The 14565-nt window shown below is 43.6% G+C and overlaps 1 protein-coding gene across 1 annotated transcript in view; it reads right to left on the bottom strand.

Annotated features, from left to right (window-relative positions):
• CD180 (CD180 molecule) overlaps positions 1 to 12477 on the bottom strand; it is a 138043-nt gene extending 125566 nt beyond the window's left edge. The window contains exon 1 of the mRNA XM_069223011.1: positions 12265 to 12477. Coding sequence (XP_069079112.1) covers positions 12265 to 12366 — 102 coding nt within the window. The 5' untranslated portion in view covers positions 12367 to 12477. The remainder of the gene's footprint in view (positions 1 to 12264) is intronic.
• Positions 12478 to 14565: the final 2088 nt, after the last annotated feature.

The following is a 14565-nucleotide window of genomic DNA, read 5'->3' on the forward strand; positions in this document are numbered from 1 at the left end:
TCTACTGTTATTTATCTTGCATATGTTGTTTAGTTGTTGTATGATTTATTGTGGTTGTGTAAATGGATGAATGCAAGAATGAGTTAGTGTGTGAATGAATGGATGACTGCATGCAACAATAGTGAAAAAGTGCATTTATGATAATGTATTGTTTGTTTAAGATTGCCTAAAGCCACTGTTGACTGAAGGGGTACGTTTATACTCAAAACCTATTGGCATTTCCAGTGCTTGTTGATAGATGCAGTTGATGACCACAAAGTTGGTTTACCTGCCCTTTTCACTGAATCCCTGCCTGTTAGCACACTTACACCAGAAGGTGGAGTTCAGTTACACCTACATGTGCTGGAAATATATCTACATGAAGATGATGAGTTTGTGGAATTGTGCACTGGAAAAGTCCTTTTAATCATCATAGTCATTGTTCTACAAGAGTGACCACTGCACTACTTCTTATAGATTTACGTGATATGGTCAGCAGCAAACAAGTTAGGGTAGATGATGTTGCATAGGTTTTCCTCACTTAGCACAAATATTTCTCCTAAGAACTGCAAACTTTACGCATGCTACGTGTGGACTGGTGTATGCATTAAGCTCATATGTGAGGTAAGTGCTTTTGCAGAAAAGGACAACAAGATACCACGTCCAAGGTAGGAGAGCTACTGCTTGTCAGAACAAATACACAACATATAACATAAATAGCATGCAAAAAGCAGAATCACCATTTCACCACGATGTTCAGGTCCTGGGTCCCTGGTTTGACAGGATAATAGACTAATTCCTGACAGAATAGTGCTAGGTGGACTAACATCTCTAAACAACATTTCTTTCGGGACATGTAGCTTATCCAGTCCTGATGAAAGCCAGGCAACTTATGGCCATTACACTTTAGGGCTGAAAAATATTGACTATTATGAAGATTGTAAGATCATCCTCTCTTTAGGCACCCAATTAACTTTTTTTATCACACCAGGAACACTACAAATAATGGGATATTTAGGTGTTCCAAGGTATTTTCATTCTAAGAACCCAGCAGGAGAATATGCTCACTGAAATATGGTCTAGCCCATCCTGGTTTTTAGGGACCATGATGAGATCTGATGATGGAGTTGATCATCTAACAAACAAACAGATTGGAAAAATTGAGGAAATGTTAGGGTCAAGCGATATACCTTATACAATAGGATACCTTTTGGTGGGACATGTTTAGAAGGAAGGATGTATCCTAGTTGTTGGACCTGGCCCTCTCTGCAGGGTCACCCATAAACCTTTTGCATTTCACTGTCCACTTTTTGCTCAATAGGTTTTTGTTTGCCTTAGAACTCTGTGCACTTTACCACAGATAGCCAGTGCTAAAGTGCTCTCTCCCTAAAACATGGCACAATTGTAATTTACCTATATGGCTCATTTAATTTACTTGTAAGCCCCTTGTCGAGTGGTACACCATATACCCAGGGCCTGTAAAGTTAAATCGAATGCTACCTGTGGGCCTGCATTACTTGTTGTGCCACTCACTTAAGTAACCCGCATAAACATGTACCAGGCCTGCCATTGCAGCCTGAATGCATTCACCCTGCCATGTTGACTTGGCATTTAAACCCCCTTACCAAGCCTTAATTACCCTTTTATTACATATAAGTCACCCCTAAAGTAGGCCGTATGTAGCGCAGAGGGCAGGGTGCTGTGTAATTAAAAGGTTGGACATGTACTTTTAGGTTTTACATGCCCTGGTAGTGAAAATATGTTTTTCACCACTGTGAGGCCTACCTCTCTCCTAGGATAACACTGGAGTTCCTTATCACATTAATAACCTGTAATTACTAAATGAGAGGAGATAGATATGCCATGTTTGGTATCTATGAAATTGTAATGATAAACCCTCTTTATTGGCAAAGTTGGATTTATCATTACCGTTTTTAAAGATTCCACTTTTAGAAAAGTGGCATTTTCCTTCCCTTAGCCCTTTGTGCCTGCAGCCTGTCTCAGGTTACTTGACTGGGTGTAGCTGATAGACTTTGTGAGTTCCTTGCAGACAGTCACACAATAGTGAGATTAGGTGTGCCTCAATGGTCCATTAACTGGCTTGATGGGGGTGGAGCTGAGCACAGCCCCACTTCCATTTAAATAGGTTGTGCCCTGTGCCTCACATTAGGCCTAACATTGTGTATTGTTACTGCAGCCAGCTTGGAGCCAGGGCAGGGGAGTCAGGAAACGCAAGGAAATACAAAGAACATTTCCAGAAACTTTCCCCACCTACTAAGAGCAGGGCACTAATGTATAAAAGTAGGACCTTCAGACCCACTCTTCAGTTTGCAAATGGACCTGCAGAAGGGCTCTCTGTGGACTGCCTGCTACTATCACCTGCTGTGCACTCTGCCAGACTGCTGCTGTACATGGAAGGATTGATTGACTGCCTGAAGCCTGCCTTGAACCCTTAGAGACCAGCCCTGCTGTTGAGCCCTGCTTCTACACCTGTACCTAGGACTACCAGAAGTGACTGCAAGGGCTAGTTTGCTGGCCTCCTGTTCAGAGCCACAGACTCCCACTATCTTGAATAGGCTCCTACTATCTTGAGCCCCCACCTGGACCCAGTCTGAGTGAGTTCTGAACCTCCAAGAGGTCTACATGCACTCCTGGACCCTTGGGCACCTGTATACTCTCTTGGGTGATTAGTGTGCTATACAAATCAATAAAACATAACATCACCACACAGGATGGGATTGATTCGGGTTGATTGCACTGAACATTTCACCTTTATTCAAATATGCAACAGAGCCAACATCAAGGAAGGGGCCCATGGCCTTTAGACACAAGAAATAGAAGAGAAACAAGAATTTCCAGACTGTAATATTGGAACATTGGGACAAACTTCACTGGTCAGAAAGGACAATGGTTTTCAAATCATAATATAAAGCACAGGCAGTATTGAAAGCCCAGATGTCCACATATCAAAAGATCACCTTCCCCCCCATCTATCGGCAGCGATACATATGCCAAAAAAAATTCTGTACGGGCAATATTTGTACATCTAAATGTGTGTACATTTATGTGTCTTTATGTAGCTATCAGTACAGGTACTCTGAGGTTGACTGGGTCTGTGTGTTGTCTTCCTGGATCTTTAGGTTGTGGGAAGGATGATGTTTGAGTAAGAGGGAGGTTCCATTGCAGCTGTCCATATATTTGATTGTTTTCTCAGTTGTCAGTCTTCAAAGAGAGAGTCATTACTTTAAGGCATATGGCTTTGTATTTTACCTCTACTTCAAAAATAAATTCAGCAGCAAGCAAATGTACTCGAATGTCTTGACCAAATTATTGAGGTTTTGGTGCATCCTCAGGTTTACAAAGTCTTGTAAACCTGGGGATGCATCAAAGTCCATCGTTGTTGTTTCGGAACACCCACCACAACGCCCATGGAACGCCTCCCTGGCGCACAGTAAAGCAACGCAGCCATTTGCGCTGCCTTGCCTTGCTACATATTTATGAGGCCATTGAAATGGACGTGGTTTTGTGTGGCTTCAGAAATATGATTTGGTGTTTTTTGCCACAAAACGTGATGCAACAGCAGCACAAGGGGCTCATAAATGTGCACCATCATGTCTGAATGTGCAGTAACAAATTAACCAGCGCTACAGGCAGTGGAAGCTGTGACCTGCAGGTTAAAAAGAGACCACTGTGGTAGGCATCGCTCAGCCACCTCAGCTGCGTTTTTCTAATCTGATTTAACATGTACTCTACCTTGTGTTGAATTTATGCATTGTTCTATTTTAAAGTACAGAATAAAAATACAACTTTGAGTGCTGGTTGCATTGCACTTTCTTACGGCTTTTCCCACCATTATGTGCACTTTGTTGCACAAAACAATAAATATGTGTAACATTTTTGTTAAGCAAATTTACAGAAACAGGCATGTTGCAATTTGCAATTATTTGCTCTCCAATGTGCATCTATTACCAACAAGGAATATAAAAACGTGCTTCCTCTTTTGGTATGACTGTTCCGGGAGGTTTGTGGCACACTGCAACAATGATTCTCCTCCTTATTTTTGGTCACAAAACCATGTATACACAGGTTGGCGAACCTTCAAAATTATTTGCAACTGCAAGGTGCAATGTGCTGCTGATGGCTAAGTATATAGTAAGGTGGAACTTGGCAACCCCAGAAATATGGGCTTTTTATCTACACCACCCTGTAAGTCCACAACACTTGATCTTGGATAAAATAATTGCTGTAAAGAAGACAATGAGGAACAGCTGCAGGAGATGCAATGCTGTTCTTTCTTTATGCCTAAGACCAAGCGGTCACTTGCATAGTGAGCACTTCTTGATTTTTCATCTGTTGCTAATTAAGTACGTCTAAATCATCGATCCTGAACAGTTGTCCTTAATATGTTTTCAGAACTATTCTTAATACCCTACTGCAAGTGAGTACCGGTGTGACTACTGCTGTACGGACGGAGCAAGGTGTGGAAGCTAGGGTGTTCCGGCTGCATCACGAGCCGCGCATGAAGCAAGAGGAACGAGGAAGGAAAAGGATGCAGCTCAGCAACTGGTCCTGTTCTTGTGGTGCCCAGCATCCGCGACCCCAGCTCTCGGCCCCCGGACCTGTATCTGGCTTCGGTCTCATGGTGCTTCGCAGTGCAGGCCTCCCACCTCATTACCACCCATCACCCACCTACCTCAGCCAGGCCGCTAGTTCTGCCATCCAAGCCGCCATCTAGGACGCCTGTCGTCTCGCCACAGAAGGTGCCGATCCCTGGACACCCCAGCTCGCTGCCTGGCCCTCAAACTGTGAGAGAACAGCTTTAGGTGCTGCGGCATAAGGAGGCAGACTGGCCTCATGAAAGCGGCCTGGCTAGGTTCAAGTGCGGCTTGTGAGGGAGAGGCCCCCTCCACTCACAGCAGCATCTTGCAACCTCGGCTCATCTATAAAAAGCCGCATAGCCTCATCGCACTTCCGCAATGAGCAGAGTCAGGACACTTTAAGCCTTGCCAAGCTGACATGCAAAGGGGGAGCAAGGGACACCGAAGGAGAGCAGTGGCGGTAACCATGGGGCAAATGGGACTACAAGGCTGCAGGAAAGAGGAATTGTGCTTCTTTCCTCTGAGTTTTAAAATGAGACAAACCTCTGAAACTTCTCAAACACCTCCATTATAACTATTAAGGAAGCCCGGGAAGGCAAGAGGAGTGCCCTCCATGATGACTAGAATTTGTTTGGCTGATACTGCATTGCACTGCATTAGCAAACAGGAGGGGCCTGTTTTTTGCGTAATAATACTCACACTCACTCTTGGATGTGTGCAGTAAACCCTTCTTCTGGTGTCACCAAGGCACCCGGGCTGTTACAAGGGCCATTTAGGACCCAGGATGAAAAAGCAAGGAGGCTAATACACTCATCAAACACACCAAACATTTTAACTACATACTGAGATGAGTGGAGGATATATTACTTACTGTCCTTTCACCGGCGTACAAGCATAATGGTAAGAAGGAGACGACATTGTGCTGAGACAAGGCCCATGATTGCCCCAAAGGCAATGACAATGGCAGACTAGTGGGCTCACGATCTGAGCTACTAGCACCTCAAACAACTTACTGCTCAACTCACAGCTCCATGACTGCAAGCGTCATAAGCACTCAAATCCAGGGGTGGCAAAGTATGCCTTTTGTGTAGCAGAGGACAGCATAGCAGGGCCACGTGCAATGGTTCTTGGCAAAAAGCCCAATGCCAGAGGGAGGAGAGGGAATTTAATATATGCTACACTAACACCAGCATCAATACTGGACTTTTTCATGAAAAAGACAAATGCATTCCACTCACCCAACAAATCGGACCCCATAGCGCAGCAGTCTCCAAATGGTTACACAGCTATTTCAAGCACTACAAAAGCCATTAATCCATCATTAGTTATACTGTGGGAGCAAAGAAATAATGGAGCTATACAGCAGGAGGAAACCTCAATTATTGAAATATCATCAAAAAGACCGTCAGACAGCATGGTAGCAGATTTTGCAGGGGACCTTGCCCATAACTTTAAGGAACAGTTGGAGAAGGGCATGGATCTTATCAACCCAACTGGCAGTCCCAGTCCTTTCCCCCCTCATTCCGCTTCAGTTGCAGGAGCAAAGGGGGGGGGTGTAAAAATAATAAAATAAGAAGAAGAAGTTAAACTTCCCTTTACCACAATGCCACAGTCTCCTGTCGCCTCACTCGTTGCTCCTCTTCCCTCGACACCAGCGCAGCCTCTCCTGCCATCCTGCCACTGCTTTCATGCTAAACCTAGCATGGAAGCACTGTCAGGATTGGTCTGAGCAGCTTGGACTGCTGCTCAGATACAACTGAGGGGTCTGTGCAGTTTCTCCAGCCTGGCTGTTCAACACAACTGGGCTGGAGAAACCTAAGTGCGCATGTGCACTTAGGTGCACTCTCTCCTCCTCCACCCTCCCATCTCCCATGGCCCAGCCCACTTCTACCTTCACAGAAAAATAAAATGATAGTGAACTATCATTTTATTGTTCTGCTGCTGGCTCAGTCAAGGGGGCAACACTCCCTCGCCATTGCAAAGGAGCCACCCCTGATTATTTGTTGCTCCTACTACCGCTACTGACTTATTTGACCAGCCTAACAAATTAACACAACAAGGATGCAGTACCCTTGGGCGGGATTCCAGAGCAGGAAAGCCAGCATCAGGCGGCATAGATGATCTGTTTGGGTCCCTAGGGGAGTATGAGGGACTCTCAGCTTGCACTCCAGAAATCCATATATTGCAGTCAATTGCAGCGATGTGGATTCTAGCGGGGCCCAAAACACAAACTTTTTGCAGGGACATTCCCAGATGCATTCTTCCCACGATTCTAGCCGAAAAGGCCGCTTAATTAGCCAGCAGAGGACTCGCAACCTGCTTCCCAACCGGAATACGAAAAAGCTATTTATTGGCATTGATTAACGCATCCCTGGTCACCACTATAAATGCCCTCACTTGGCAGTCGGGCAAGTTAGATGTGCATTTGGATCTCATACAAGCCTTAGCTAACTTGAATACTAAGATGAAGGCCAAACTTACTGCCCTGGAATAAAGAGGGCCTAACACTAGATCCTGTACACCTAGTAACGGGCCAACTATATGCGCTTTCCTTTCAATTATTGATAAATTATCTACTCTTCCAGACGTTTTGACTTCAATGATCTTGGTTTGGAAATTAGCCTTTCAGACTACATCTAACATTGGGCGGCAACCACCTGAATCTGAAATTGCACCACCAGCACTGGCAAATTTGCATTCAGAGCACACAGCAAATGCTAAAGCAACATGGACAGTTTGGCATGCTTAAAGCCAACTATGCCTTCAAAGACTTCCCCTCAACAGGAAATAACATTCAACCACCATACAGCTCCAAGGGTGGAAGCCCACTTTGAGGCCCCTGTTACTGGCCAACAACTCCCCTTGGAATCTAAATCCACATTGGAGGCTCAGCCTATACATGGCAGTAATACAAATGAGAAAATTTACAATGCGGAGTCCCAATGGTCAAGGGCACTATCAAAGAGAGCTAAAAAGAGATTAAAAAGGTAACAAATAAAGTAACAAACGAACAACTGCAAATTCAGTATTCCAAAGAATAAAGGCCGGTGAACTGCACTTTAACTAATGTATATTTAATTTTTAGGGAAAGGAAGTTTTGTTTGAAGATCTCAGAATGCCAGGAAATGTCTTGATGCACAGAAACCATGATCTCCCGAGCACTGATAAAGACCATGAGCCTGGAGTGAACTGCTGCTGTACCCCAACAGAGTAGTGTGCTTCTGGGCTCCACACAATCATGGCTCCACACATTAGCAACACACCCTCTGCTATGAAATCATCCAGATACTTCACAAGCCAGCCTTCCTTAAGTCAAGCATCCAATCAGCTAACGTACAGGAGACAATCAAATATATCTGTCAGGGCAATAACCAAGGGAGTCCACCAAAGCAGGACAGTGCAGTCTAAACCTGAACAACTGAAAGACACCTATGCCACTACTGTGCACTGGCCATGTAAACTCACAAGTGATCCAGTGCTTGCCGAATTGGTGGTCACTCCACAATACCAAACCAGTCATGATGTCCTGAACTGCTGCAATTTATTATGGCTCTTTAAGGCACTCCCAAAGCTGTCCCATATAAAATCGGAAGACATCTTGAGTGTTGCATTCAAAATACTTCCAGAACATAGAATAAGTAGAGAATCAACAATATTGACATTAAAAAGCTCTGCTCTGGTTGAAGTAATTCTCACTTGCAAGCCAACCCTGGAGGAATGGGGTTTAGAGATTGCAAAAACAAGGACCCCCAAATACCAGTTACCGCTAAAAACACAAAGTGAATCAACAAGACTACAAGCTTGTACTTGCAGCATTCTTAAGGGTGCTGGGCATTCTCAATTAAATTTAACACACAGCAAAATGTGTATTCGAGCTCTAAGGATCCAATCGGGAAGAGTTGCCTTTGATAAAATTACGCTGTAAGGCATAAGAATAAAAATAAAGATCTTATTAATCAATCTCTATTTTAATTGTTTCAGCTCTGGGAGAGCAGAAAGGATGCTTCGACTAACTGAAACTTTAGATGAAGTGTTATGCGATCACGCCAGTTACTATATCATAATTTGTGGTGATTTTAATCTCAGGCACCTGGGGACGATTGAGGATGATTCCAACTCTGTATGTTCATTATCCAAGCAGCTACAATGCCTGTTTAATAAATATGATCTCAAGTCCATTCAGCACACATTAGGAAAAACTTGGCATTGCTAAGGTTCTTAAAAACTTTTCAGGGGAAAAGCATTCTCAATAACATTTGTATCTCGGAGAAATTATTAATCGCCTGAGGACTTTTGTAATTCCCTATACAGAAGCAAGCTACCACATACCTCTATGCACACTACTGAATATGTACTTGACTTGCCTTGACAATCATGCAACACTGGGGACCTCAAAAGGTAATGAAAACCTACAACTAATACAGCGAAAAAAATGGGGCACAATCCCGCTGGAAAAATTTAAAGTGTGGATAGTCACCAGGGGCTCCTTTCTTATGTCGCAGAAAGGTGAACATCTTCAGAGTAGTTGGCCAAAGATCATGAAGGATCTTCTTCAGAGCTTAGGACTCATATCTCTCCCGTTGAGGTGCCCTGCAGGTTGCCCACGGACACACTTTATAACAGAGAGTAGGCGGAACATCCGCAGATTGTAAAAATAGTGCCTCAGAACAAAAAATCATGCACTTAAATCAGAGCTACTATTAATGTTGTGGGTCGCTTCTAAGCAGCATAAGCAAAAGGTCTGGTCCTTAAAACGTGATCAGGCAGATAAAGAGTGGCTTTGTATCTACTCATTGCTGAGCAAACAGAACCAGGTGGATTTATGGAGGTATATCAAGCATAGAATGAGACAGGAATGCCCACGAACTAATGTGATTGATCAAAGCAAATGGACACTGCACTTAAAGAAGCTATATGTAGATAATAATGCCACCAACGTGGTTGTATTACACAACCACACATGCCAGACCACACATGCCTTAACAACGCAGTCAGAACCACGACTGTGTCATTTCCCCGCATGCTTTTAACACGCATGCCTTTACAATGAATTTTGTTGTAAAAGCATGCTTAGTAAAGGCATATGCGAAAACGGCATCTGTGGTTGTTTCAGACAAGCCACCTTTAACCTTAAAAATCTACCCCAACCCCCCACCCACCCTGAGTCCCAAAATTACCACAACCCCTAAAAACCTCCCCCCCAAATACCCTGTACCCTGTTTACATAAAAAAACTACTCCAACCCCCTACCCTCCCTGAGCCCTAAAACCTCCCCCACCCCTAAAAACTAAACTACTCCGACACCCCCATCCACCCTAAGCTCTAAAACCTTCCCCACCTCAATAACTAAACTACCCCAACGCCCCATCCACACTGAGCCCTAAAACCTTCCCCCAGCTCTAATACCTAAACTACCTCAAACTGGATAGTCCCATTATGCCAAACAGGCTTCAGGGCAAACTCCTCGACCACGGACAACATAGTGGTCCTCTCCTACTTAATACACCAAGCATCCAGTAAGAAGTCACCCCCTCTTTATGCTTGTTTTATAAATTACGCAGCTGCATTTGATTCAGTGGATAGAAATCATTTATTGAGGAAGCTACAAGGTTGGGGCACCTCAAACAATCTGCTGTGGGCAATAGTTTCACAATACACGTCGACATGGATCAGGGTCAAGCTGTCACAAACTATCACCACTAAGAAAATCCCTACAATCAATGGCCTAAAATAAAGCTGCATTTTGGCCCCACTACTATTTAACTTGTATATGGCCGATATGTTCTTGGCTTTAAAAATTGCTAATTTGATTCCACCAAAAATCGGAGACCTAAAAGTCATGCTGTTACAAGATCCGGATGATATCTTCCTGCTGTGCCATTCTAGATTTGGGCTTCAAACAGCCCTTTAGGACTATAACAGAATAAATACAATGAAGGCAAATGCAGCAAAGAGCAAAGTATTACTTTTTTGGGGGGGGAGGTTGTCCCAAAAAAACGCACTATCATTGGAATATGCACCCCCTAAAAATCAGTGCAGCAAAATTATACAACTACCTAGGAGTATGGCTGACCACAGATGGAAAATCCAAAACCCACTTGTCTCACCCTAAAGCTAAGGCTGAATTGAAAATCATAAGTGCTTGCCAGCTAAACACTCTAAAAAGCCCCTCGTCAATTCCAGTACGTCTCATGCTCAGGGCCTCCCTTTTCCGGCTTTAACTTGTGATCATTAAGCTTTTCCCAGGCAGTTTACTACAACATTCTAGAAACTACAAGTCAAAGCCTATAAGAAAGTTTTTCTGTCACTGCAATATATCAGAGGTTGTTTGAACAGATTGGAACTTGGCCTAGAAAGTCAGAAGTGGGGCAACATTGGTGCTTTCTTAAAGGACTACTACAAAATCATCATGGCTCCGCCCTATACATTGAAGGCAGCTCTATGCACACTTTTTGACTCAAAAACGAGTTCTTGTTCATACTATCTAAAGCACTTGGAACCCCCCAAATAGACCAGAAAGAACTGTATAAGCTGGTCCTTTCCCATGCCACACTTAAAACTATTTTGAAATAGCAGATAATAACTCTTTCCATGATAAGCGATCTGAAAAAATTGAATAGAACACCAGTGACAGCATGAGTGACACTATCTTATGATAAATACCCGCAGCCCCTGACTCCACAGCCACATCTAAAGTGCGCAATTGGGAAATCTTGTCTGAGGCATATTATGGCAGCGAGACTTGGCTCTCCTGATTAATGGCATGCATTCTAAATAGCATTCTCTCGCTACGATCGTGAATTGCAGGCTTTGTGGCTACCAATCTGTCTCTTTCAGCCATTTGCCATACTGCTGTCCGGCACGCTGAACGCACCATGTACTTGATTAAAACCCCTTTTTATAACTCATGGCATAAAAACTTGTAATGAAGCTAAGAATTTCGTTTTTACTTCGAAGCAGCCATCTGATCTGGCCAAATTTTGTAAGTACATCTACCAACTACAAAAACTGTTGGAAGAATGCACCAAGATTGGCTAGACCCACTACCCAGGTAAACTAGCCTGTGAAGCAGAATACTAACTAGAACATGGACAATTTCATCTGAGCCTATCTGGCGCGCACCTGTCTCGACTTTAACACGCAAGACTATTGCGCTGATTGTACTGTCCCATCCCGGTTGAGTCCTGTTGATTCGGATCACTATTACTTAGAGGGTTTTTTATCATTATTTTTTGTTAGTCAGGATTGTTCTCTTTATAACCGCCTGTGACATTTTTAACAAGTGAAGAAATGTTGCTGATCTGTTTTGCTTTGAAAGTATTTATCGCTGTTTAGGATTGATCTTCTGCCAAGACCTCTCACTTTTTTACCTTTTCTATTTTAAAAGATAATAATTTAAGACTTTAAATAATCACCCAATAAAGTTTTTGCATACTCTCCCTAATACCGTGACATAATGTACTTTGTTGCCGTATGTTGTTGGTAAACTTTTACTGTTCTGTTTTTATAATTTAATCTGTGTTAAACTGAAAGGCTCGTGATGAATGTCAATAAATCTAATCGTAGCTTCCGATAAACATTACTTGTATTTCTAAATCGTGAAGCTCGGCGCGCGTTATCTCATCTCAAGTGGCCTTGAGCAGCGCGATTTGTTTTTGCATAAAAAGAAACGAGTTCTCTCACGTACCTTCACACATGTCTTCCCGGCGGCTGAAACTTGCAGTGACGAGCCCTCGCAACTGAGGTGGGCAGTCAGGGCCAAGGCTAAGAAACATTTGCGGAGAGCCATCGGAAAGAAATCTTGCACTATCACTAAAAGGGACGTTTGCTTACTGTAACATTGCGCCCAGCTTCAGCGCCGCGTCCGGTTCGGCGGTACCAGCAAAGTTGAAGGAAAAGCAGAAGCAACGCCACTGAAGCGTGTAAACCGGAGGCACAGGAGGTCTGAAACAGTAGCTGGAAGTAATTATGCACATTTCATTTTCAGCAGTAGCGCAGATTAAATACTGTCGACAGTGGTTTGTTAATACAAGTGCTTGAAATACTCATTAGAATGCGATTTTTGAACCAACTTTTATTCGTTAACAGAGTTTCTCCTGTCACATCGTATTTCTTTTTTCTAAATGACATAAACAAAGAGTGTGTTTTTCCAGATAAACACGTTGTTTATCGTTGTTATTAGCCATAGGCAGCGTTGGGCTAATGTTTTTTAGTGGTAATGCGCGTACACACGTGAAAAAATCACCAGTTTATGTTGAGACATCCCCCACAGCATCCCCCTCTCGTGAACACATTTTTTCTGGAGTAAGGGCATTCACAGCAGCCTTACCTTTCAAGGACGGTTTCGAATTTAGACCTTAATTACTCAGGTGGACTAACACCTCTGTGGCTGCATCTTACTATCATGCCCACAAATCTATAAGCGGTGGATGTTTAACGGAGCAGAGCATTGGCTGTCCACAAGGGAACCCTTTCTGTGGTTAGTGGAGTAGAGAGCAGAGCATTGAGGACTTATGCCCTGCATCTGCCTACAGTGTCCCCATGGAGCACCTGCATAAACATGACAGGGAGACGTGTGCATGCGTTGTGATGATGCACTATATTTTACCCAACCTGCCTATTTATAAATTTTATGACAAGACCGGAGGCTCCTATTATGCGTTTCTTCTCTTGCTTTATTTGTACAACAGCAGTCAAGAAGAACTACAAATCCCATGGGGCTAAGACAGACAGCCAATGGGATTGAAAAAGTAGTATTTTAATATGACAACCAATAGGAACGACCCCATACCATTGTGATGTCACTTGACTGCAAGCAGCCCTCTTTTCTTGCTGCTGCAGTCAAGATAAGTTCAAAAAAAAAATTCTCTCTCATGACGTTACTTTATTTTAGCATGTTTATCTTTAATTATTGATGCAATTGTGTTCCGACATTGTATTTTGTTGCCGGCATGTTGCCGCATTAATTCCAGCGCGTTTCCTTTGCGCTCGCATATCCTTCCCGGTTCCCGGGTAGCAACGTCGGTTGCTCCTGGCCGTGAAGCACAACCTTTCTGTGCGCGCCTTGCGCGCGACATTCTAAACGCGCTCCCTTGCGTCTGGGAAATAACCGTCACTCGGGTTTTTCCCTGATGCGAGGAATAATGCTTCATTGCCGCCCCTACCTTAACTGTTTTCTCTGACGCCTTCAGCTATTCCCCAGCTTCCGGCAACCCCGTGTTATTTGTCCTCGGCCCCGCCCTCGGGTAGGAGGAGTTTTTCTGCTCCAAGTCAGTATTTCTCTTCCATTAACCCCCTGTTGCCTGGGTTTTTTAACCCTATTGCCTATTCACACATATTTTTTTCTATTTTGATTGGGATTTCCTTTCCCTTACGGTTAAATAACATATTTTTTCCTTTATAATGGAGCCCAATACCTCACCAATGGAACACAGTGTTTCCAGTGTAGAGGAGATAAGGAATGAATTGCGTAATTTTATCAAAACTTCTGTTAAGCAGGCAATGGAGTCATCCATTCAAAAACTTTCAAAAAACTTGGAATCAAATTTTTCTAACTTATTGTCTAAATCTTCGGCCCAGACTGCGGGGGAATGCAGTCAACGCCTGCCTGTCAACCCCTCGGGTTCGACTCAAAAGGAAAGTGAGTTTAACTCACACATGACAGAGGACGCGGTTCCTCCCACGGCTCCTGCCAAGGAGTATAATAATATGGCTTCCAGACCCTCTTTTAAAAGAAAATCCAAACAACATAATATACCCCCTTCTATTCCCACAGCCTCTGCTCCAGATACTGATGAGGACATGCCAGACGCTGATTCAGACTACTACGTCTCTGATAAAGACGATGATGATTCTTTTAAGCCTCCCCCTCCAAAGAAACCTAAAGTTTCCTCAGTTCCCCCCCTCTTGGATGCAGAAGGCTTACCTATGTTCGATCCCTCCCACATTCTACATCTCAACTCTACAGAATGGTTCCCAGCTGAACATG

Source organism: Pleurodeles waltl, chromosome 1_1 (assembly GCF_031143425.1).
Source record: "Pleurodeles waltl isolate 20211129_DDA chromosome 1_1, aPleWal1.hap1.20221129, whole genome shotgun sequence".
Taxonomy (NCBI): Eukaryota; Metazoa; Chordata; class Amphibia; order Caudata; family Salamandridae; genus Pleurodeles; species Pleurodeles waltl.